Raw genomic sequence first — 26,204 nt, 5'->3', positions numbered from 1 at the left:
ATCTGGTGTTTCCTTCCTACAAGTCACACCGATAAATCTGTTAACTGCCAATCCAGCTATATTTAATAATTATCATTATGCCACGACCATCTGGAGATTCCCAATCCCGACCACATTGCTACGCACCACGACCAGGGGACTTGGCAGCGTACCTATCGATATCCAGGCCAACATAAATTCTAAATCTATTTGGAACCGTCTCGTGTTGCCTTGGTGATGTTAATAGTCGTGACCCGGCAATGTGAAGGGGCGGCTACAGTAGAGAATGGCGACCCAGCCAGGATGTCGCTAGAGGGCGTTAGTGTCTCGGTTTTGGCATCCTAGTTGTGATTGCGAAAGCCTGTGGAGGTGTTTTGTGAAGAGAAGTTATCTAACATCAATCGACGAAGGTGTAGAAATTGTTGGGGAACCGTTGTGTGAAAATATGACAAAGTCGAAGAACAAAAGAAATGTTACGGGAAATAAAGACTCCCAATTGAAATACGCTTGTGGATGTGAGCCAAAGGAGGGTGAAAGTGAACCCACAGTGAAATGCGAAGAGTGTGAGACCGTGTTCCACGTTGAGTGTTTGGACCTTGAACCGGAACAATATGAAGCGATTTGTAGTCCTGAAAATAAGTGGAAATGTAAGAAATGTGTAGAAAAAGAGACTGAAATAGGAATGAATGATCTTGAAAGATCATCCCATCAAGAGTGTACTGAAAGTGTCGACAATCAAACAGAGGTGCCTCAAATGTCTCCGGAAATGCAATTTATGCTGAGAGAGTTTCGTGAGCTCAGTAGTAGATTGGAGGAAAAGTTCACTTCAGCGTTGCAACAGGGAGAGGAAAAGTTCACTTCAGCGTTGCAACAGGACAAAGAGGATAGGAAGAAGGAAATAACAGATCTCAAGGCGACCATGATTCTTTTAAATAGCGAGTTGAGAAAGGAGGTGTATGACGACCTAACTCAAATGAAGACGGCAATAGCGGAAATCCAAGTGACGGAGACCAAACAGAAGGATGAGATTCTGCAGATGCAAGAGAAAATTGTGTCAGAGGAGAAGAACTTGAAAACTCTGAAAGCTACAGTGGACTGTCATAGTAAATTACTTTCGGAGTTGAGTACTCAGGTAGAAAGACAAAAGAATAATTATGAATTATTGTCTCAGCGAATTACAGGTAAAACTAACCATAACAATGCTGATATTTCAAGTGTTAAAGTTGATAATCCTGTTATAATTCATGATTCTGTTTCAGGTATGAATGCATCTTCCGAAATACCCGTGATTGCGACATCTGTTTCTTTAAGTACCGCCACGGTAACAACAGTTACTAGTCAATTGGGATATGATTGCTGTAAATGTATTAGACATGTAAATTCGGGAACATCACAGACGAACACGAACCCTACCATGTTGAATGTAGGACGTCCAATACCATCACATCGCGAGGATAATTCGAGTGAGGAGTGGAAAAAATATTTACTTCCATATCGATATTCTACAGATAGAAACTGTTCCGACTATTCTGATCGTGAAAACGCTATATCCTTAGCCGAGTTGCGGAAAGGTTTACCTATTGATGATGAGTATCGAGATAGTACTTGTTGTATGAAATCTTATCGAGATAATACTTGTTGTATGAAACCTGGTGATTTAAGAGATATCCCTAAATATGGGGGTCAAGTTACACCAGGGGCGGCTCGGATGTTCCTCGATGAGTTCGAACAATATGCTGCGATGTTCAAAATAACTGGGAATGACAAATTGTTATTATTAACGCGCTGTTTAGTCAAGTCTGCAGGTGCCTGGTTACGAAACGTATCTAGTTCCATTTACAGCTATGATGATTTCTTGTATATGTTCAGAAAACATTATTTGTCTCCTAATATGGAGAGATCTCAGAAGCGTCAACTACTGCAGGAACGGTATGACAAGTCTCGTCACGCGTCACTGGTGGAGTTTGCGTGGGGATTGGTGGACAAATACAGAATGATTGTTGAAGAGTATGATGAGGATGAAGCCATCGATATTGTTCTATCTTGTCTTCCTCCCGATGATTCAAGATTGTTACGCGCCGCTCCTTGTCGTTCAGTAGAGGACCTATTATTCCGTCTGGCGGATATACAGAGATGTCCTAATTATCCCCCGAGACAAACGCCTGTCATAAGAACTGCCTTTAACAGAACTTCGCAAAACAAACAAATGGCAAATTCGGCGGTACAAACAAGTTCTATGGAATTTAATACAGCACAAGGTCGATTTCAACGTTATCGGAACTATAATGGTAGTCGCTTCCGTAGAAGAAATTGTAATTATTCAAATGATGATAATGAAAGGCAGAGATGTTGTTGTCACACCAGTTGTCCTGTCCATAGTAATGTAGCTAATAATCCAGAAATGGAAGATAATTGCGTGGGATCTAACTTTACCGAAACAAACACTACCATTAATGCAATTACGAGTCAGGAAAACTAAGTGTGCACTCTGTGTTAACAGAAAAAGAACAATCCTTATTGTTTTATTAATTATTTGTGTTTAGTTATTGTAGTTGTTATGTTAAACCTTTATTGTAAAGTTAACCCTTTAATGCTATGTTAACCCTTTGTTGCCCAACGTTAATGGAGGTTACGATATTTTGTGAAAAATTTTTAAAACTACCATTTTAAAATTTTTCTTTGATGGGCCGGCAAAACTGTAACGGACCATTTTGGCACATGGTCCTTACAGTATATGTATGCTTTAATGTAAATTCAGTTTGTCAACTCTTGCATTAGCTGTTTATCTGCAAGTTTGAAAGAGTTTGTTTATTTAGTATATTTTATCATTTTGTAAAAGATTATTTATAGCTAGATGGGTAATATGTTATTAAACTTGTAGATTCGGAATAATGAACTATGTAATAAAATTTAAATTTTCTGTTTAAATATTGATCGAAATTATATAACAAAATAATTATCTATTTTAATATTTTATCTATGGTCAAGGCAATATACAAAACATGTGATTTTAATGAAAACTAAAGCCTTTATGAAATGTTCTGTAAGAAGAAGAAGAAAAGTAGTAGATACAGATGTACTAAAAAAATAGATTATTGATGTATTAAGATGTATTAAGTTCCTGTCATGAAAATTGTTATTGATGCTTTATAATTGAAACAAGGTGAAAAGAATACATAATATTATTACAGTAATAGTGTTAAATCATTTGGTGCACTGTACTGTGAAATTTTATATAATAATATTTATATTTTACTGCAGGTGATATAAATATGAACATGTATGAGTAAATAGTTAGGATCCCTGACAACATTTCATCACCTGAATACGTCGTACTTCTCTGTCGTGGGTGAAAATAGGTATCGTAGTTGTTCTTGGCAGATGATCTATAGTTATGAAGCGTACTGATGGTGGATATGGCCGGGTACCATAGTAACACAACATTAGTCGCTAATGCATATTCGTCAGGAAACTGTAATGAGTAATGATCACGGTGAAGCTAAATACTTGAGGCAATGCTGCAATATATAAATGCATGGTGCCAATAGAGCCCTATCTAGTTTGCATGTAGCGTATTGCCCTCTTTGAAGACTTCACGTCTGTGGTATTTAAATAAGTTTACAGCCTGATTGAGACATGTAACATTAAGAGGCGTTATAGAGAAATGTACGTACTTCCTTTCCATACCATCATCTGGTGTTTCCTTCCTACAAGTCACACCGATAAATCTGTTAACTGCCAATCCAGCTATATTTAATAATTATCATTATGCCACGACCATCTGGAGATTCCCAATCCCGACCACATTGCTACGCACCACGACCAGGGGACTTGGCAGCGTACCTATCGATATCCAGGCCAACATAAATTCTAAATCTATTTGGAACCGTCTCGTGTTGCCTTGGTGATGTTAATAGTCGTGACCCGGCAATGTGAAGGGGCGGCTACAACTTTCCATTTTAAATAATTAGACACGTGTTCAAGCATTTTTTGATATTTGATTTAAAAGGGAGGGATATATATATATATATATATATATATATATATATATATATATAAAATTTGCTATAGAAGGGAAGGAAAAAAGGCAAGAAGAAAAATGGACGGGGTTACAATTGTTATAATTGGATGGACATATCTCGACATTCATTAAGATTAGAGACATGTAATTTTGGAATGTCAAGTGTAGGCTTTTCATGTAAAGTATCTAGGTAATTAAAGGCAAGTTGCAACGTTTTTGATATTTCCCCTACAAGAGAAGAAGAAACTTAAAAAAAAAAAAAAAAAAAAGAAAAAAAAAAGAGTTGGTGTTGCGATTGTTAGAATGTCATGGCCATATCTCGAAATCCGTTAAGGTTAGAGGCATGAAAATTGGTTTTTAGGGTTTTAATTTGAAATAACTAAAGATATGTTTCAGTATTTTTAGATGTTTCCCATAGAAGGGAAGAAGAATTGTTAAAATAAGATGACCACATCTCGAAATCCCTTATTGTCTGCACAACAAGAGCTGGCCCCTAATAGATATCTGTACGTGTTATAAACTGTACGAAAGGGAGAGTTGTTAGCCAATTACTGCAGTGTTCTTTCATGCTGTTTCTAGGCAATTACCACGCTGTTGCCGATAGTGGAGGATTGAATCTTTTGTGAAATAGTTGTTTTAGTGTGTGGTAGTGTGTGCTGTATTAAGTGTTCTTTCCAAATTTATAATAGTTATATGTTGTAAATAGTTTCATTGTGTGTTATATTTACAAAATAAGTGTGACGACTGAATTTTGGAACAACAATGCAAAACAAAAGTGATTCAACATATAGAAGTCAATCACCTGAAATGATATATAATGCTCAGTGCTATTTCGAAGACAAGAAAAAGAAAAAAGAACCCCTTTTATCCCACTTTAGATTTTTACTTTGATTCGTTACGGAAAGATTTAGGGTGAGAAATCAACTCTGCGAAAAGTACTTAAAAAGATAGATATAAGAAATTTTCAGGGGGGAAGATTTTATTAGAGAGGGAGGATATAGTTCGTAGTTTTTTGAGGGAAGTGACAAATATCTAATTCGAGAAAATGGTATACGGAACATGGGTCAATGCTAACCACTCACATAGCAAATGTTGGACTGACTCGACACTTAAAAGTACAATGCCTGTCCCAATTGGTAAAAGAGGGAGATTGATTTTGTTGCAAGCAGGCACATGTGAAGGCTTCATACCAAACTCTCTTCCCTTTAGATCACATAAGACAACAGACAAGAAATATTTGTGGGACGAGACGAGAAAACTTTATTTCTCGTAGTAGTAGTAGTTGTTGTTGTTGTATTTAGAGTAAAAATATCAAAAAAGTATGTCGCGATGCCCTGGATGTTCAGTAAAGTGTGTCGTCAGTAAGAAAAGGTTGAGAACTACTGCTCTAATATATATAGTCCTAACAGTGGCACAAATAATCCTGGGTGACACACATACTTCTAATAATGACACAAATAGGCCTAACATTGATGCAAATTCTACTTTTAAAAGGTTTGAGAACAATATAATCATAAAATGAAAGAACATTTTTTGTGAACAATTTTTTTCGTCGTTTATAAGGTTTTTCAGATTGTTCTATCAGTGGCAAGAACTTCTTTTCAGTAGTTTAATAAAATTTCAAAAAACTGCTAAGCAAACTTCCGATAATAGAAGGTTAAAAGGTTGATAAAGTATCAGACTTTTCTAATAGAAGAGGATCTTTAGAGTTAATTAGGAATATAAATATTCATGAGCTAGCTTCGTAAATTTGAAGGCAAGGTGTGCGAAAAGTCTCTCTCTTCTTTTACAAAAAAAAAAAAAAAAAAAAAAAGGAACAAAGCCAGAATATATATCACAGGAGATTGCATATCGGGAACAGCTTTTCTCAAGATTTTCAAATTTGATTCTGAAATTCGACTTCGACTTTTCCTGATTTTCGGTAAGGGAATATCGAGGGTAGTAAGTTCTTTTATTTTATTTTATTTTATTTTATTTTATTTATAAAAATAATTCCAATAATACAATTTGTTTCATTGTAATTCTGGATTCATTGATATTCTGAAACTGTATGAAGCTTTTTGCAGTTAGTTTGCTCCAATAAAATTGAATTTTCACAACGTGAATTTTCTGAAAGCCGCCACTGCACACTCAATACAAACAAAAGTTATATTTGTAATGAATTATGTCACTGTATAAACACTTCTGAATCAAGTTACAATTTAATAAAGGCGCAGGCATTTTTTCCTGATATATGTTTCCTTTGAATGCATGTAGATGTACACTGTACACTAAAGTGCTTATGTAAATATGCTTAGCCGAAGAATATTTATACATTTTGAATCCTTAATTTCTGCTGTAAATTATTAATTTTTGTGATTGGAATTGTGTATTTGAAAAATAATTTAGTTACATACAGACAGTTGTAACCAGATTTTTTTTTATACCTTTTTACTTAAATATCGAACTTGACTAATTAGGAAGTTTTATCTTGTTTTTCTAGGTAGTCTTTCAGCAGATGAAACATCGGATATAGAAGTAAGTCACAATTTGTTTTCTGACCCATCAATTAACTCAACATTTTGAAAAAAAAAAATTATTCTAACATTATTTTTAAGGCTATACTTAACCTTCGTTACATTAGCTGAATGATAGAATCATAAGCATTCGTTTCTAATAAATAGTATAACGCTGTATTATAATATGGCAAAATGTAATACACAGAGTTAGGACGACTGAGAAAACTGACTCACTATACATGGATCTGTTCCATTTTCATCTGCATTAAACATCAAATTAGACATTTAATATACAAATCATGAACTGCTGTCCTAGTTTTTCTCTATGTATCCTTAAATGGTAGAATTTTTGCAACCTTCCGTGATGGCATTGTCAAAAACACATATTAGAAGAAAAGTTAATGAGATAAGATAAACTCAATAATGTAAACATGTATAATTGGTTAAACATGTATAAAATGTTGTATACATAAACATATTATAAAGTGGTAACAGGTAATTAAGATATTTAACTTGTGGAAGTATCATGAAGTAAGAATGTTTAGGTTTGAATTTTAAAATATATTCATTATACATATTTCATACTCTTTAATCAGTTCCCATTTATCCAGATTGACCCGTCATAAAAATTGTCAAAGAAGACAACGAAATCCGGATATTTATGCTATTTTATAAATTCGGAACACATAGTACAACAAGATAGTACGAAGCTTTGCTTTATTTTATTTTATTTACTTTGTTGTTTGTTTGCCCACCAACAACCATACGAAATTTTTATTTTATTTTATTTACTTTGTTGTTTGTTTGCCCACCAACAACCATACGAAATTTATATCATATTTCTGAAATTATTCAAAAAATTTCGCTATAAGACAAGCAATAGCACAGGTAGCGACATCTATTAGCGTCAGATAGGCAAGCAATAGCGGGAGTGACATATTAGCGTGATTGTATGTTAATAGAAATTAGAGGGATAAATAGACTGAGACGTTATTGTTAGGATATGCAGTACTGTTGATCAAATACAACACTGAGAGTGACACATTGGTGTGAAATGAAATTCATACCTCATATTCGTTATGATTCTGCAACATGTTTAACCTTGATAAATCAGTATCGCGTGAACCTCTAAGTCGATACCACAAGACATCGACATTATCTGGTAGAAGATCGTGACGGACAAAATGCCAACCATGTTCCACACATGTTCGACAGGAGATATGTCAGATAATGGTACAGGCCAAGGAAGCAGCAGTATCTGTCGGTCCTTGAAGACCTGAACTTTTGAGGATACTTGAAGTTGGATATTTTCCTTCTGAAATGTGAGATCGACTGAAGTTGTCTATAGAAAGTACATTACTTTGATCTCTTTAATACTTATTTCATGTATTGCTCATTGATAAAGTTGGCCTAAATGCATAGCAGTCAAAATCGCATGTTATACCCAATTGCACCCTACAATATCTTTACTCGGCCATTATAATGTACGCTGGTAGATTGCACTTAGTACGATAACGACGTCTACATTTGTAGCTATCACTATAAGACAAGTTGAAGTGGGACTTTCCAGATACAGCACGAGAAACCCAGGTTCGATTTCCAGCAGGAGCCCACTTGGCTTGGATCTTGCGTTAAGCTGTAGGTCAACATCTCATATAGCCTCGCTGTTGAAAGGGATACTAAATCCTAATACAACTAATCAATTGACCGAAAACAGGACCATCTGCCACTGAGCACGACGTCGACGGTTTTCATGCATCCATTGGTGTCCGAGGCGTCTGTGATTCTGAGTCAATGCTATACGACACAAATTCATGGATGCTACTGGCCCAGCGCTCACCAGACGCCATTGAACTTTCGACCCAATTATCCGCCCGTTATCATGCTCCAGCGTCGACTTAACCCTGTACTCGAGGCTGTACAGTCCATCACGACTATATGGGCAAGATGTCTGTCATCTCGTGATGTAATCATATTGCGAAGTGCACTGCCCAATCATTCTCTCTTTTGGCCATTGCTTTCATCACATATGCATCACAGTGTTTGGTGGCGTGTCCTATACGCACATCAATTTTACGGTACGAGAGACCGTAAGTCCAAATTTTCCGTAAATCGAGCATGCGTCACCATGCGAACCCAGTCGTTTCTGTGTATTGCCACGTTTGACGACGTCGACAAGGCTACTGGATAAACTGCTCTTTCTCACGATACTAATTCTGGCACCAAACTGAAAGAGCTCTTGGAGGATCCAATAATGCGCATGCCGCTGAAACGGTACTATTTCGCATATCAAATCTTACTGTGCAATCCTGTAAGTTTGGACTCATGATCTTCTTTCTTGGTCTTGCAATTTTTACAAACAGTAGTATACTTAATTCAGCCCTTCAAGCGTCGTATATTAACAGTTTAAATAGACATTTAAATATAGTTCATAGTAGAAAAGAAAAAACAAAATAAGACAGTATATGGATATAATTCGTAATGTGTTACACATAACCGGCCTTCCCTTGGATAATGTTTCGCATTATTTTATTTATAAGGTTTGAATTTTGAGAAGTACAATTTTGATTATAAATTTTTCTTTGTCTTGATATATGTCGCTGTCTTTATGAGCTAGACTATCATAAGATTAGGTGAACTGATTGGTTAGAAGTAGATAATTCTAAACAAGGTTCAACATATGGGATGAAATTGATAATTTTGAACAACTTAGAAGAACTTTAAGTTGTATTGTTCCTATATGTTTTAGTTGCAAGATATTAATAATCTCCAACCATTTACAGATTGACAATTCGCAGAGTATGCACTTAGGAACGAATTCAGAACAAATTAGTAAAATGGACGTAGAGGTAAGAAGAAATTTGAGTTATTATAGCTGATTGTGGCAGAAAATAATAAAGATGCAATTGATATGTAACATTTTGTTTAGAGTTAAGTTGGATTAGATAAGATTATCTATAAAATACATTCTCAAATTGTTTGTGTTTGTTCAATTTGTTTTTTTTTTTTTTTTTTTTATTTATGACGTAATGAAATAATGTAGTTCTCGACTCTCTATATCATTACTCTCTTTGTACACCAGGTTGTCTATAAAAGTATTGAGCCTTTAGAAGAGTCAAAATTGAGAATATTTATGATGATTTGAAAATAATATTATGAAACCACATATGCGCCATTTTGTTCGATAATATTATGTCATTTTTCCGGCAACCACTATCCCGCTGCTATAGAACTTCAGTGGTTTCTTGTCAAAAATTGTGACACATGGTTTTCACAGGTCTCTTTCAAAACTAACTTAACACCATTCAGGGAGTTCTACAGAGACCAAAACAAATGATAGTCTGACGGTTCCGATTCGGGCTATATGGTGGATACATTAAAACCTCGCTGTAAGTCCCCTCAATTTTTGACGGATTGTCAAAGATGTATGAGGTGTGGCGTTTTCAGCATGGTATACGACACCCCTTCTATTGACCAGTTCCGGCCGTTTCTTTCGAATTGGTAGTTGCACTTGCTCTAATTGTCAACAGTACGGTTCGAGTTCGCCCAGCAACAAAGGCACAGCATAACCTCTTTGGACATCAGTGTGGACTTTGGCACAGAGTATAGAGCTTTTCCTCGCTTTAACCATGATCTTTCTCGCGCATTGTTCTCGTGGTCAACTGCTTCAGGAATGGTTCGAGTTTGTTACGTTTCAGTAGAGATTTACAGATGGAAAATCGATTGAATAAACGCTTTTGAGTCAAATCAAACGTCGCGTTTCTTTTTGTAGCCTACTTTTTTCGTAACAGTATGTGATAATGGATGTTTAGCTGATTGACGATGTCATAACTGTTCACATCTTGGTCTTGCTCGATTTTCACAAGAATATCATTCACTATTTCTGTGATCGGTTGCTCACTGCGAGGAGCATCTTTGACATCGAAATATCTAGAATGAAAGCGACCGAACTACCTTTAGGCTGTTGGTTTTGATAACGTAACTTGCCATACACAGTACAAATTTTTTCATACGGGCCTGCAAAGCATTTGCACCTTTATCGAAATAAAATGTAGCGCAGTTTCACGGAAAGTTCATCATCTTCACAACGCAATACATTCCGTCTAAGAATTCCATCACTTGTTGCACATCTATTAGCTTCAGCTGTGAGCGTCAAATGACGTTAGCCCTGAACCGCTGCTACTCATACAGCCTGGAATTTGGAACACTAATGTCATCTTGTGTGCAAGACTGAATACTTTTTCGACTACCTAATATTGCTTCCGATATACTTGTATTCGTTATCACTGTATTGTAAATTCTGAAACAATTTAGCTTATTTTGTAAAAGACATGTGTTCGGTTTTCTACTTCGTATTAGTATTCCTGTCTCATTATTATTCTATTAATCATAAAAATTTTACAGTTGTATTTAAAGAGGGAATATATAAAATCTCGACTCATTTTTGTGAAAAATATGGAATATTGGGATGACACCATTCCTATCATATTAGTTTGTTATAATGCAATTGTAGGATTTAATATTCATTGAGGACAATTCAGTGTGGCATAAAAGGACTGCAGGATAGTCTACTTACCTGGCTAATAAATCCTCTTTCTTCACCACCAATTTTGTTCAATATGACGGTCACAGACCCGAACAATCGCCCGGCATCGTAGTTTTCACTATACCAAACTCCTCCGTAGAATGAGAAGGGGAATGCCGCGCTATACCACTTGGCAACTTCCTGAAGACCCTGCAAGATACAGGAGTGGTGATAAGAAAGTGCCTGTTTGAGGAGTCCAGACCTATAGTTTCATTGGTGCGGCATCCGGTGTTTCACAGGAATGGACGAAGGGGTTCATTCAAATTCCCATCTCTTCTGCCTTCCTTACGTAGAACGCCTGGAATGATCGAGCAGTATGGCTGGACGCCTTGTCCATATGGATTCATACATTTGTGGTCTCGCCATCGCGCAAGTGGGGGATGCGTGTGTCATGGAGAGAATTCATGACATTTACTTAGAAGCAGGCTGTGCTTACTTTATTGTTGGAAGGCACTTTGACAAGTAGCAGTATTCTCACACCAACAGAAATCTCTTGGGAAACTTTTCCTTGCACTACAACATAAAGTCAGAATGGCTGTTGTGGTCTGTTGACGGTAGAAAGTGGATTGAATTATGTCGATCTTATATAGTTAGGATACACATCCATTTCCATTTGCCTGCTACAAGATATGTTTCATACAGTTTTTTGGCGTCTGTGTGTCTCTCCTGGTTGCATGTGGTGTTCTGTGAGGTGTTATCTACGCGCTTGCAATGCGGGATTGCTAGCGGCTGATAGTGGAAATTATGCATTTTGAGACACCATGTTGTATGCCCAAACTTCTCTTCTGGGGATTGCTCTCGTATTGGATCTATTGCGACTTCGAGCGAGCTGGAGTTGTTTTCTTCTTACAATTTCTGGCCTACCATGTACCACAGGGGCATATTGGACACATTGTCGTATGATAAGACCTACACAAGTTTACTTTCATTGTTCCACAGATCGTGCTTAGCTACTGGTACTTTATCAAGGACAGGCTTCAGTGTAGCCAGCAATGTATCGGAACTTAACAGCGTTGAATATATCGTTCGAAGGGTCAGTGACTGGTCGACCGGTGAAGGGTCGACTGGTTTTAATGTGGACAACTTCCTCTGAATAATTGGAGTAATCATTGAAACAACTCAAATGCGACTTTAGAAGCCTATAAGTTGTGATATTTCGTTCCGTACACCATGAATTTAATAAACATCCAGTTAAACAATTGCGTAACTTGAGGTCCACAATAAGTCGTCGTGACCCTATATAAATCCAACGGTCAGAAAATAATTAGTATGGACGCACGAACTTTGCAAAATATGACGGTGTGAATTTATGTGGAATGATAATGGCACTGCTGTCATTTTAAACTGGTAATACTAAAACTACTGTAATAAATCCGAGTATTTCGTGTAATAACAGGAGATTGTGGAAAACATGAACCGACGTAGATTTTATTCAGGTTATAGGTATCCACAGATTCACTTCAGAGATAACTCATTGTCAGTCGATGATTGTGTTTGACTGTTCATATTCCGATATACGATAATTTTTGTTTTGTGTCAGTGTATAACGTGTGACTTCATTGTCGAACGAAATGTGCTGCAATACCTGTTAACTGTTGGTGGCTTCAAGCAGATCAAAACATATTTCCTCGCTAGCGACATAATCTTCATCTTCTAGCTTATAAAAGATTTGTACATAATAGACTTTTTTTTTCAGTGTGAACGTAATACCTTCTACACAATGGAATGAGGGATATTCAGTTTTTCACTAATGACAGCAGGCTAAATTTTTCAGTGATAACGCCGGGCTGATGCATTAGGATTACGTTCAATTAGTGCTTGAATTTATTGTAAGTCGTTTGTGTTGTAAATGGCGTTGTTTGAACCTTCTTCATCTTCCTACTTCTGAACTCGTAAATTTATTCACAAAGAGCCTAACATTCGCTCTTGTTGGATCTTCTTAGAATTGGCACCTATGGGACTCTCGAACTTGTAGAACATTCCATTTAATCTTGCACTTATCATGGTATCACGTTCTTCTGTTGTAAATAGGTATTAACACCTTACATTTCCTGCAACGAGAAAACAAAAATCAATTTGTATTTCATATAACAAGTTCGATGCGCCTTAGTTTTCATGCCATTATGAAAAATATGTAGGAGTGGGAACATCAATAAAGAAATGTACGTAAACCTACATTAATATCGATATAGGAAAATGTTTGCAGAATAATTCAAGTTATATTTTCTACTCAAAATTGTACTGTCCGTGTAAAATTACATGTATCTGTAGTCAACTCCTAAGACGACCATATTCGTAATGGCTGTGCAGAATTGATGCATAACGTAAAAGACAGTAACATTCTTAATGCATGTTAAGAATCTATATCATATGCATAGAATTAATTGTTAGCGTTATTTTATATTGAGTATATAATCTAGATACAAAACTAGCAATCACTTTCTGTTTAAAAGTGTGTAGATAGCCAACAAATGAATTAAATCTTTTGTCAGTTGCTGCGTAGATTAATGTATTCAGAAGAGCTCCTTCGTAGCTGTGTTGTTTGAACAGAAACCCAGTTTCGATTCCTGGTGGGAGCTCATGTGATACGGATACCACGTCGAGATTTAAGTCCACGTCTTACATTGCTTCGATGCTGAAAGAGGCACTAAATTCCAGATAAACCATCAATCAATTAACACATTCAGAAAATAGTAGAAGAAATTCTAATCAAATTATTTGCTTCCTTAGATTTTCATGTGAGGCTGATCACTTGTATTTTCTCTTCTTACATGTAGGGTAGGATCCCTTGAGGAGCACAATAACACTTGCACTTGCGATATTGACTGTATGTAATTGTATACTTTGTGTTGACGTTATTGTTCAATTCTAGTGTAATATTTTACTATGTAGATAACTGATGATCGTGGCAGTTGGTAATTATTGTAGTCAAAGTAAACATTTAATTTGGTCATTAATCTTCAGAAAAGTGGATTTCCGTATATTTGTTATGAGTTAAATATGATTTCTTTGAATTTTGTGCTAATTCTAATTAAATAGTCAATATTTTAAAAAAAATTAATTAATTAACTTTATTAAGTGTAATTTATAATGTTAGACCTATCCTCTCTTTGGTTCTATAACAGAGCTATATGAAGGAAGAATTTTGGTAAGGCCTCGTAAGTGTTGAGATTCATGAGTCAAATTTCTAATATCTGTATATTCGTATTCCTTTGTATTAAGAACTATAATTATGCCCATAATCATTTTACTTCTACAATGAAAATATTAGGTGTGCAAAAAAATAAATATCAATTGAAAATAAAAATTTCTTGTTTTTTAAAAATTGAAACTGGTAGAATTTCAACAAAAAAATGATGACCTAATCCAAAAATTATACTTTTTATATATTTACTATGTATGGATCAGGTATTTCCATTTTTCTTTTTTTAGTTACGTCTTCGTTCATAAAACTGCAAACTGGTACAGATATCTCTTTAAAATCGCTATGAAAAATATTTTAAGGAAAGATATGGATTTTTTGTTGGTTACTGTATACTCTGTATGTTACACATAAATTATGCAATATCTTTATATTGCCCAATTAATTTTTCTAAACTAGAAATCGTAAAATGCAAGTATCCTTAATTTAGAGTTGTAAATATTGTAAGATTATTGTATTACAAAAATAACATTTTCAAATTATGTGTTTCAGCATTCGTATGTGAAAAGAAGAGCAGAAATATCAGTACAAAATCTTACTTCGAGTACTGAAGTTGATAAACTACCTCAGAAATCTGGATTTCCTTGGAAAATGGAGACCGTAGAGACGTTACCTCTGCCATCTTCTATATATACGTTGCAAACTGTACTTGATAATTTAGATCAGCATGTAAAAGAAAAACGTGGTGTACCCATTCTCAAGATTGAGAGGAAAAGACGCTCAAAAATAAAGTAATTAAATGTTCAAGAAAAATGTATGTAATTAATCTGTTATGCAAGAGGAATATATATATAGATATAGATATAGATATATCATAGTTTCATAGGAATCAATCCTATAATATTTCCCATCATAAATAAATAAATAAATAAAAACACGCTCTAATAAGACAAAACTGAACAACTCACAATAATTTAAAATTAAAACCCAAAAGGATTAAAAACAACATAAATATTAAATATTTTAACATCGTAATACAACCAAAGAATTCAAATAATCTCCCCATGAATTCGAACGAAGGACACCAAAATAGATAATCCTAAACTATCTTCACATACTCTAAAAGTTAAAAATAATAAACAAAAGTAACCTTCAACATATAAACTGCCCAAAGAATAAGACAACAGTTTAAAAAAAAAAAAAAAAAAAAAAAAAACCACCTTATTAACACAATAAACTCAAGTCTTAGCAAAACCATCAGTAAATGCGTACGTTGAATGACAAAACAGGTTATTCCTAAAATAATTAAGAAACAAGAAAACAAAATAAACAATATTTTCTTAAGCTTTTATAGTTTAATCAAAACGTTGGTCTTATAAACTATTAATGAATCGAATTGAAATTAAAATAACCTGAATATTACTTATAATTTTAGCAGTCCTAAGATTCATTTTAATTCAAATATCTCACCCATTATCAATAGGTCTAATACTCATTATTAACACCTGGGGGCGCGGTGGCTCAGTGGTAGAGCGTTCACCTCTGGTGCTTGGGGACCCGGGTTCGAACCCAGCCCCCGCCAAGTGAACTTTGTGGTGGACAAACACCGTGCTCGTGGGTTTTCTCGGGGTTCTCCCGTTTCCTCCCACTTTCTTCATTCCACCATTTCACTTATATCTCATTATCACCGTCTCCTTTAGCCTAACCGGCATAACCGTGGGACGTAAAACAAAGATTTCATTTCATTTCATTCATTATTAACACCATCATCACTTGTTTATTTATTTCAACTATAAGAGAATCACCTTGATTCTCTTATATTCTTTTTCTAGTTTTCCTTGGGGCATACCAGTCTTATTTATTTACGTTACAAGACTAGCATCAAACGAAATATTCACTCTAACCTCCAACCTTCTCTTGTTAACTTTACTTATTCCTCCCCTCTTATTGTTCATCTGAATAATTAACCCTCTTTTCTTACCAAATATAATTTCAATTCCTGACCCTCACTTATCTATAACTAATTACCAAGAAATTCCTAGTATAAAATTTTACATAATATCAGTCTTAATAAATACTATTATATTAGCTACAAACTTATTTATTACATTAATTGCTGTAGTAAAAATTACTTCACTATATCAAGGACCCCTTTGGCCTTCCAAAACATGTGTCAACACCAATTCGCTTACCAATCCCCTTTTCAAAATTGTTAATAATGCCTTAGTTGATCTTTCTGCACCAATTAACACCTCATATTGATGAAACTATGATTGCAATTTAGCACTTTTTCTAGATTCTATGCGTCATTTGCTGTTTGTTGAAGGCGCCTGTTGGCAACAGTACTAACTCACTCTTATCACATCATCCTGGACTCTGGGAAAACCTTGCCTGCTGTTCTTCAGTCGGGAAGAACCCAGATGTTCATTCAGTTAGTCAAGTTTTTGTACGTATATTACCGAGGCATTTTTTTTAACTGGTTGTGTGTCTGTGCGTGGTGGTTGTGTAACTGGTGGATTGTGCGTAGTTTTAGTGCTGTGACGGGTTGTGTGATTAATAGTTACTAATGTCATTAATGTGAAAGATATTTTTTTTTTAAATGCCAAAACCTCAGTATACTTAAGAGTTATAGAAATGAATGGGAGAATATGTCAGAAATTAAAGATTGGATTTAGCCTGTTCCAACAGACAATACTAAAGTATTTTGTAAATCAGAAACGAGAGCTAAAATGTTTCACTTAAAAAAACATACGAACAAAGAAACACATTTCAGCAGCAAAGCCGTTTAGCAGTAAAGGACAAACGAAACTTAGTTTTGAACCTAGTCCTGCAATCTAGTGTAGTGATAAGGCAGAAGCGAAACTTTCACTCTTTATTGCGGCACATTCATCACTAATTATTAGTGATCGTTTGTCAGAGTTATGCAAAGATTTTTTTTATTTTTTGAGACTTCAAAACTGCAAATATTCGTTTGCATAGAAGTAAGTGTAAAGAATTGATCGTAAATATACAAGCTCGTACCTGCTTTCCACTTTCTCAATACATTATTAAGCGATATCAGTGACAAACAATTTAGTGTTATCATAGAAGAATCAACAGAGAGAAGTTTAAAGGTTGTTGGCTGTGTATATTCGATATTTTAGTGATGAACAAAATTGTTTCCATCTTTCTTTGAAGTATTGAACTCGAAAAGTATGATACTAATATTATTGTAAATGCTATATAAGAACTACTGATATCATTGAAACTTGATCCCCCCCCAAAAAAAAAATCAAGGTATAGGAACCGACAATGCTAGTATAATGTCTGGTATAAATAATAGCGTTCATGCCCAAATGAAAAAGGCGTTTCAGAACAATTACATTATACTCATTCGCTGTATTTGTCATTCCTTACAGTTAGCTTTATCTCATGCGACGGAAGAAACCTTACCCAGAAATATTGAGTTCCTCATTCGAGAAACGTATAAATGGTTTTCACGTTCTATGATGCGTCGTTTAGCTTCAAGGACAAATGCATTACTATTAATTGAAGCGAAGGAGAACCTTTGCAAATACCTGAAAGGTTCAACAATATGTGGATACCAATTGAGCCAGCAGTAAATAGGATTCTGGCATAATATTCAGAATTAACATTATCTTTTAATCTAGCTTGGCATCAAGATTATTGCTATATCGCAGAAATGCTACATACGAGGGCTAGTCAAGAAAGACTTGGACTGATTTTTTTTCTAGGCAATTTATTATTACTCAGCAACAGGCACATGATCCTTTTCAAAGTAGTCCCCGCCCATTTGAATGCACTTTTTCATTCGAGTCTTCCAGTCCTCAAACACGTGTCGCAGGCCATTCTTTGAGAGGTCCTTCAAAACCGCCTCCGATGCCTTCAGAACCTCGGAATTATCGGAGAAGCGGCGTCCACGCAGTCTGGATTTTAGGGCAGGGAATAGAAAAAAGTCGCACGGTGCGGTAGGCGTCTCCACCATCCTCAAACCTTTGCAACAGCTCCCTGCAAGTCCCCACTCGAACGGCCTTCTGCTCTGGTGTCAGGAGTCGCGGAATCCATCGCGCACACACTCGGCTCATGTGGAGGTGGTCATGCAAAATTTTGAAGGCACTGCCATGAGATATGCGTAGTGCGGCTGCCAGATCGTCGATACTGATGCGGCGATTTTCTCTAACAATGACTGCTGCCGTGTTAATGTTCACCTCAGTAACAGCTGACGCTGATACACCTGGTCCACCAGCTTTCGTGATCGTCATTCGGCCCTCTTTAAACTCTTTGAACCACCAGAACACGGTACTTCGTGGCAGAGCGTCATCTTTGTAGGCTGCTCTCAACATTCCTAGAGTTTCTGTTGCACTTTTCCCCAGGCGATAGCAGAACCGTATAGCTGCAAATTGTTCATCTCGTAATGACTCCATTTCTTCTACAGGCGACTTCTAGAGGCGGCGCAGAACATCACCTGCAATAAAAAGTCGTGGTTACCAAACATGCAATGATTCCTTAACAACATTTTATATATATGCACAGCAAGACCCACCCTACTTGTATGCCAAACTATGAAGCTCCAGCGTTAACAGAACTGCCGGGAGAAAAATCAGTCCAAGTCTTTCTTGACTTGCCCTCGTAATATGTACAGTGGCCGGTCAATAAAATATATCTTTCTTCCATAAAGACTATTTTAAATCAGGTTCAGAGGGTCAATAAACTTTTTCAGTGTAATAGTATAGATCCTACAAAATTATTGGAAATATTATCAAATTTGGTTCGTTCTCTAAGTGGTAGTATTCTAAATCCCACTGCTAGAAATGATCCCTTAAAAGATAGCATTGATGGTCATATTGATCCCTCCCCATATCTTGGTTACACAGTAGAGAGTGAGCTCAAAGCCTGTAAGTTACCATCAGACGTTGAAAAAAGTCTTCGGGGAAGATGTGTAACTTTTAGTATATATATATATATATATATATATCGATGGTTGAGCGCCAAAAGGGCGTAACTGTCGAATTTTCATATTTTGAGTTAATGCTATGAGGACATGTATAATGGATTGAATTTTCTTGTGCCAAGACGCCTTAATGAAAATCTCTATCCTTGGAACGTTATTCGAAAATGATATAAAGGTATAACTGAGTTATTAGCATTTGGTTCTGTGCCAGAGAGGCACATATCGCTTAAGCCTCTAAACTAATAAAATTGCAGTTACGCCTTTTTGGCGCTCAACCATCGATATATATATTAAAAAAAAAAAAACGTTAAAGAAATTCAGAATAGACTTCCTGATAACATAGAAATCCTTCAGAAAATGTTGCTTCTCAGTGTCAATGAGAATTTGAGACCAGTGAAACAGTTTATTACTGACTTAGGTATAGCTTTGGGGTTTGAAGATAAAATCAATGAAATTGAAAATCAGTGGCGGAACATACATTTCATGAAATAAATAGATAAGTCTTCAACTGAAGAATTTTGGCAAGAAGTAAATCATTACAGGGATGCTTGAGGAGAGAATCCATTTTCAGAATTATCTTCATTGGCTTTTTTCTACATTCGAATGCGGAAGTTGAGCATGTATTTAGCCAAGTGAATATAGTTAAAAACAAACTTAGAAACAGGTGGAAAACAAAAAAGCTTTCTTCAGTTTTAAAGGGGAAATTTGGGTTTACCGTGTGCAAAAGTGTTGTTTTTCATACGAAATTCCAGCCACAGTTTTGCGACGAGTTGGGACAAAAGTATCGTACACCCGGTAGAAACAGGCGAAACAAAAGAAGCTCGGTCTCAATCTAGATGATTATGGCGACGATGGCAAGTATTTATGTTAGGTGAGTGTTGCTTTAACTCTTTGAAGCATGGTGGTACTAATATTATATATACTCCATCTTTTATATACCACCGTGCTTCAAAGAGTTAATTTTTATGTTATTATAGAAATCAATTTGTTTCCGCACGGAAGTTTTTTTAAAGCCATTTCTGGCCATTTTTAGCTACTGATTTTAGCCAGCTATTTAAGGTTTATCTTTCCCCTAGCACGAGCTTGATTATCTCATAATTCTGTCACTTACTCTCTTCAAGTCCACCAATTTCCCCATCATATTCTTATGCAAGTCCATCAATTTCCCCTTTATATTCTTATCCAAGTCAATTCCAACGCCATTTTCGAATCAAAAGATCCAATATATATTTCATGCAAAAGTTTTCTTGTAGGTCTTATATCTGGAGAACTACATATAGTGGAGCCAAACCCAAACTATCACTTAACTCAGTTTGATCTGCTTATTCCGTAAAAAATACAAAAACTCGATTTAGAGTCCGTTCAAAAATTTTGTGGCCCTGATCCAAAATTGCATCAAAAGATCCACTATACAGTCGTGGCCAGAAGTTTAGAAGCACCTTTCCGAAAACAGCATATTGGTAATGGTTTAAGAGCTATTTCTTTCACTTCGTTTGCTCTATTTTACCTTCCGTCATAACGCAACAGCAATTATGACATGTTTTTAAAACATAATTGCGCTTTCTTTGATTCTTGTATACACTCATCTGTATTGAACTTCTGCACACTTCAAACCGGCTGCGTGCGTCAGTGTTTTCTGAATACTGGCGTTTGAAGTAATTGTTGATTTTAATAGTTGGGAATGAGTAGTTTTCATTTTCTGTTGATTGGTTTTGGACAGAACACCTGGCTGCTTGCTGATAAGCGAAAAAAAAAGGGGAAAAAAATATGCGATTATAATGTCTGTCAAGCTAATAATAAAGTACTGTACTGTACTCTACAGTAGTGTTGACATTACCGAAAGTTCAATGTAGGATTTTACATGAATTAAATAGAAATGTACTTTTAATTAAGTAATTGGGGTTCTTTTGATTGTATTTCATTGTGACGAAATTTAACTTTTCTTTTTGTTCGATACGATGTCCACATCTAAAAGAGGCAAAGAGTTGAGCCCAGAAACAAGAGCTACACGAAGAAGGCCAGTCAAGTCGCGAAATTGCAGCCAAATTGAAGATTGCACCCAGTACTGTCACTAAAACATTGAAGAGAGTAAAGAAAACTGGTTCTTATGAGTCACGCCATCGAGTAAGTAGATCTCATGTTACATCAGTCCAAACGGACAACCCGGTTATTCGATTATATCAGCAATCTCCACGAAGTTCTTCAAGCAAAATAGAAGCAAACCTTCCAAAAAGACGTCAGAAAACCTAGTTGTTGAACAATCTAATGACGTTTGTTTAATACAAGTTTGAAATCATACACTCCTGCTAAGAAACCAAAGTTATCACCGAAAAATATCAAGGATCGTATTGCATTTTGCAAACGCTACAAGAACTGTACAGCGGAACAGTTGGGAGTCAGTGATGTTTTCCGATGAAACAACTTTCATACAATTCTTCAGTTATCATAAACATGTCAGGCGAACAGTTAACAAGCGATATGATCCCTGTTATGTCATTCCAATTGTAAAACAAATAGAAAAGGTGATGGTTTGGGGATCAATTTCAGCCAAGGGAAGTGGAGGATTCTAGATTATGCCCAAGAATACTACCGTAAATGGATCTGCTTACCTCAAGATACTCCAAGAGAAACTTCCATCTTTCATGGAGATTCATGTATGTACTTACTTCCAGCAAGACGGATGACTTGGTACACAGGCTGTCAAGTCATGGATTGCGTCTCGCAGCTACATACACTGCTTGAATCATGGCCCGGAAGTTCCCCAGACTTGAATATCATCGAAAATTCATGGTATAACATGAAGAAGAAAGTGGCTAACAGGTCTCGAACATCGTACAACGACCTAGTGTAGAAAATTAAGAATGTCTGGGTTACTGAAATTACTCCAGAATATTGCCAGGATTTAGCTCGTTCCATGCCTAAACAGATACAACTAGTGTTAAGGAATAACGGACATGCTATAAAGTATTAAAAGCCTCATTTTCTTTATGTACGTGTTCATCTATCATTGTGCGATATGACGGAAGCTAAAACAGAGCAAACGAAGTGACAGAAGCAGCTCCAAAACCATTAATTTGCGTCCCAAGTGTAAATATGCTGTTTTCGGGAACTTTTGGCCCCGACTGTATTACAATCAAAAATTTTCTTGTATGCCTTATATCTGGAGAACTACGTATAGTGCAGCCAAACCCAAACTATCACATAACTCAGTATGGTGTGCTTATTCCGTAAAAATAATACGAACACTCGATTTAGGGGCTGTTCAAAAATTTTGTGGCTTCTCACCCAAAAACTAATTATTGGCCAAGATTGCAGTCTTTTGATGCATTTTTTGATCATTCCTAAAATTCTTGTTTCTATTATTTTCTATTATTCTTGTTTCTGTTTGTATCTATTTCCTACTTTTCTTCATCTTCCGTTTAGTCTCTTGGATGCATACTATGCTCACTCTTCCTCTTGTCAGCGTTTCTAATACCTTGTAACTCCTTCCTATCACGTTCCCGACGTTCTACATTCCTATTCTTATCTGCTGTTTCTGGACCCGCTTCTTCACTGTTAAGGGATACCCTTTGCTCACTTATCATAGCCTTAAAGCAATCGCGTTCTCTCTGCAGTATGCTCTAGCTCTTTTTTTCTTCTTCTTCTATTCCTTTTTCGAGCCATATTTAGTTTCGTAATTGTTTTTACAACCTAACATCAACCCCAACGTGGAGATCAGAATTTTCGTCAAGATTTTCTCCCGTAACCGTGATTGTCAGCCACTGTTTATCCGTAATAAACGCCTGGTTATTTCACAGTTAATCTCTGTACCTGAGGGCAACGTTCATAGTTTGGGGGAAGTTTCGTAGGTCAATTTCGAAAAAAAAAAAAAAAAAAAAAAAAAAAAAAGTCTACGGAAATTCTCGCGCCGACTGACCAATATTAATGTTACCTTTTTTCTCTGTTCTTCAGAAATAAACCATTACAATAGCAATAGTTGTGTATGTGCGTTCAAAGATGCATAATTTGTACCTATTGATGGCTGGTATTTTTTGTAGAAAAAACAAAGAGTTAATGAAAAAGTGAAAAAATAAAAGCAAAGAATAAATGAATAAACCAAATGTAGTTGGCACTTCGTTTAATATAGCTAATTAATGTTATCATGTAACATCTGTCACAGGAATTGGACACTCAACAAACTAGGGAAAATTTAATAAGTGAAGGAAAAATTTTGTGTCAGTCGAGGGAATTTTCGTGAGGAAACCTATGAACACTGCCTTAGAGTCGTTCCACTATTCGCAATTGTGCATCCCCCAGTCACACTTGGCACATGCGTTATCCTTGTTCGGACAGTCTGCGTACAATACATTTCGCGACAACACTGTACAAATATATATATGTAAGTAATTAACATTATTAGTAATTAGTGTACGATTATAGAATAGTAACTTAAAACCGTAAACATTGAAGACTCATACACCATTTAACATGCACATATGGTAACTACACTTAGTGCAGGCGCTACCTTGTATCATGTGTGACTTATATGTGACCTCATTTTGACTGATGGGTGTTATTACCCACTTAAAAGAGAGTTAATTTCTTTTGGTCACGTAATCTAGTTCATGGTTGTTTATTCGCCATATTGGATTCAAGATGGCGGATCATTATCTTTAAACTCTCATAACTCGGCCATTTATGGACTGATTTTGATTATCTTTTTTCCTTTGAAAAGAGAAAATTATACTCTACAATTTTGTATTCTTGAACTTTTCGCGAAATCTGCGCAGTTTTCCGTAAAAATTGCGAAGAGTAGAATTGAAGATAAAATTTTATTCTATTTTCGTAATTTTCTCGAAAATTGCTAATAATTCAATAAGACAAAAAAGAAGCAGAATTTAAGGGTCCATGACATTTGGGCGCAAAACCTTTTATCCAAATAGGTTTACCTACCTCCATATGCTATAATGTATTTCTAGAGCCCAAATGTTTAAGCACTGGAAATTTCGAAATACTTCCGCAAATAATTTTGCAAAAACTAAAAATAACATCCTGAAAACAGTGAAGTTTCTGCATATCATGCTCAACTTGTCTCTACCAGTTGAAAAGAAATGGGAAGAAACCGTAGCAAACTATTGACTGTCCGGTCTCCGTACTATGTGGCTTAGTTTTAAAAGAATATTTCCTTTTAATAAAATAAGACATATGTAATTTGTGTTTAAAAAAAAAAAAACGGTTTTCGTTCATGTTTAGTTATTTTAAAGATGTGATTATATATTCATACTGCACTGTGCACTGTATAATAAATTATTAAAATACACGTGGTACAAAATATAAGAAATTAGGTACTGGCCTGTACCAAGAGGTCAGAAGAAACGAATAAGAGCTGTTTTAGAAAAAAAAAAGTGATATTTTTAATGAAATGGATGATTCAGGAAGTATTTATTGAATGCTTTTTTATTATTTGATCTGCCCATTAGGCCGGATAGTTGATACTCTATTGTATTAATAAAAAGTTATTTCAGATTTCATAAAAATAGCCACTTATAGGCACTAGCTATACATTGAAATAGGAAGAATAGGCCAAATAAAATTTACTGTAGGCAGTCTGTGACACCCCAAAACAAATGTTTGTCCTTTATAATATATCTAACGTAAACGAATGATACGATTGGGCGGCAAAAGAAGAACAGCGTTATTTCCAATAAGGATATGAAATCTGTATGACAGTATGACCGAGTTTTCAGAGACCAGTTAAGAACGAACAACCACGCCGAAGCAGCTCATCGTGGACTGCTTTGCGCCCAAATGTCCTGCTCCAGAATTTAATAAGCTTTAAAACGGCATACAACATGCTGGATTTAGTTTAAAACTAGGGTAAATATTAAAGGAAAATTAATAGTATGTATAATTTTAATTGTTGTTACAAAAAAAGCTTTTCCGTCTTTTTTACCTTCTAGCAATATGTCTGTACTGCAGGCGCTGACCCATCTGACGTGTGAAGTTTTATGTCCCCTAAGTCTTGTTGTGGGATACGGTCACATTATCCGGATCATAGTCGTCTGGTTGCCATATTTAAAAATGGACGCGAAATTACTAGGATTTTTTTTTTTTTTTTTTTTTTTTTTTTTTTTTTTTTTTGTCTAAGTATATCTCCGTACCCAGTGGTCCGAATTTACAGCCTGGTTGGTCATTTTACTTCTTTGTAAAGTAAATCTCATAATTCTAAATTATAGTGTAATTTAAAGAAAAATTACAATTACGTATTTTCAGATATAAGTTTTTAAAAAAAGTGAATTCAAAGAGCAAAAAATATTTTTACAAATAGATATAAATTAGTAACATAGTGCAAAAAATTAAAATGAATATTGCAAATCTTTCAGAGTCGAGATAAACTTAAACAACATTATTTATAAAGGTTTCTGCATTGGTCAAACTAATACTTTTACATTTACAAAAGTCACAGCAAAATACTTCCAATTTTCTATAGAAACATACAGTTTCTCTGAAGCACATCTGGCAATTACATTGCTTAGGAAAATCTTCAAGCTCCGATGGGTCGTCTGTCACCTACGGAATTAAAATATCGTCTTCTTTTATGTAAGTATATAGTCCAACGGATTGAGTTTCTCAGACGGTTCCAAAGCATGAATCCATTTATAGCATGTAAGTAGCTTCTTTCTATGTGAAGACTGATAGATCTTGAAAAGGGCTAGCAGGGGCTAAATTTTGAAAGTTTTGTAATTTTAAAATTAATTTCTACATCTTTATTTTTGACGAGAAATGGACTTCTGACAAAACCGGAAAAATCACAGCTGTTTCATGAACCAGAAAAGGGCTACAAACACCGCGAAATTCAGAAATTCCCCAATCATGTGGTAAAGCAACAGTTATAGACCTTGTAGCGGTTGCAAGGAAGGTTCCAACAAAATCTTTAATAACTTGAGGACATATGAAGAGTTTGTAAGAAGCATTTAGAAAGCTATCTGCCAAGCTTCTCACACAAGTGAGTGCATCAAAATTGTTTTTAACTTTTATAAGAAGAAAAT

The 26,204-nt window shown here is 35.5% G+C and overlaps 1 protein-coding gene across 2 annotated transcripts in view; it reads left to right on the top strand.

Moving 5' to 3' along the window:
• LOC145691059 (uncharacterized) overlaps positions 1 to 16,819 on the top strand; it is a 45,131-nt gene extending 28,312 nt beyond the window's left edge. For both annotated transcript variants that reach the window (XM_081766720.1, XM_081766711.1), the window contains 3 exons: positions 6,483 to 6,517; positions 9,282 to 9,347; positions 14,778 to 16,819. In XM_081766720.1, the coding sequence (XP_081622846.1) occupies positions 6,483 to 6,517; positions 9,282 to 9,347; positions 14,778 to 15,020 (344 nt within the window). In that variant the 3' untranslated portion in view covers positions 15,021 to 16,819. The remainder of the gene's footprint in view (positions 1 to 6,482; positions 6,518 to 9,281; positions 9,348 to 14,777) is intronic.
• Positions 16,820 to 26,204: the final 9,385 nt, after the last annotated feature.

This window comes from Thermobia domestica, chromosome 1 (assembly GCF_964235325.1).
Source record: "Thermobia domestica chromosome 1, izTheDome1.hap1.1, whole genome shotgun sequence".
NCBI lineage: Eukaryota > Metazoa > Arthropoda > Insecta > Zygentoma > Lepismatidae > Thermobia > Thermobia domestica.
This window is presented reverse-complemented; position numbering and strand designations above follow the sequence as displayed.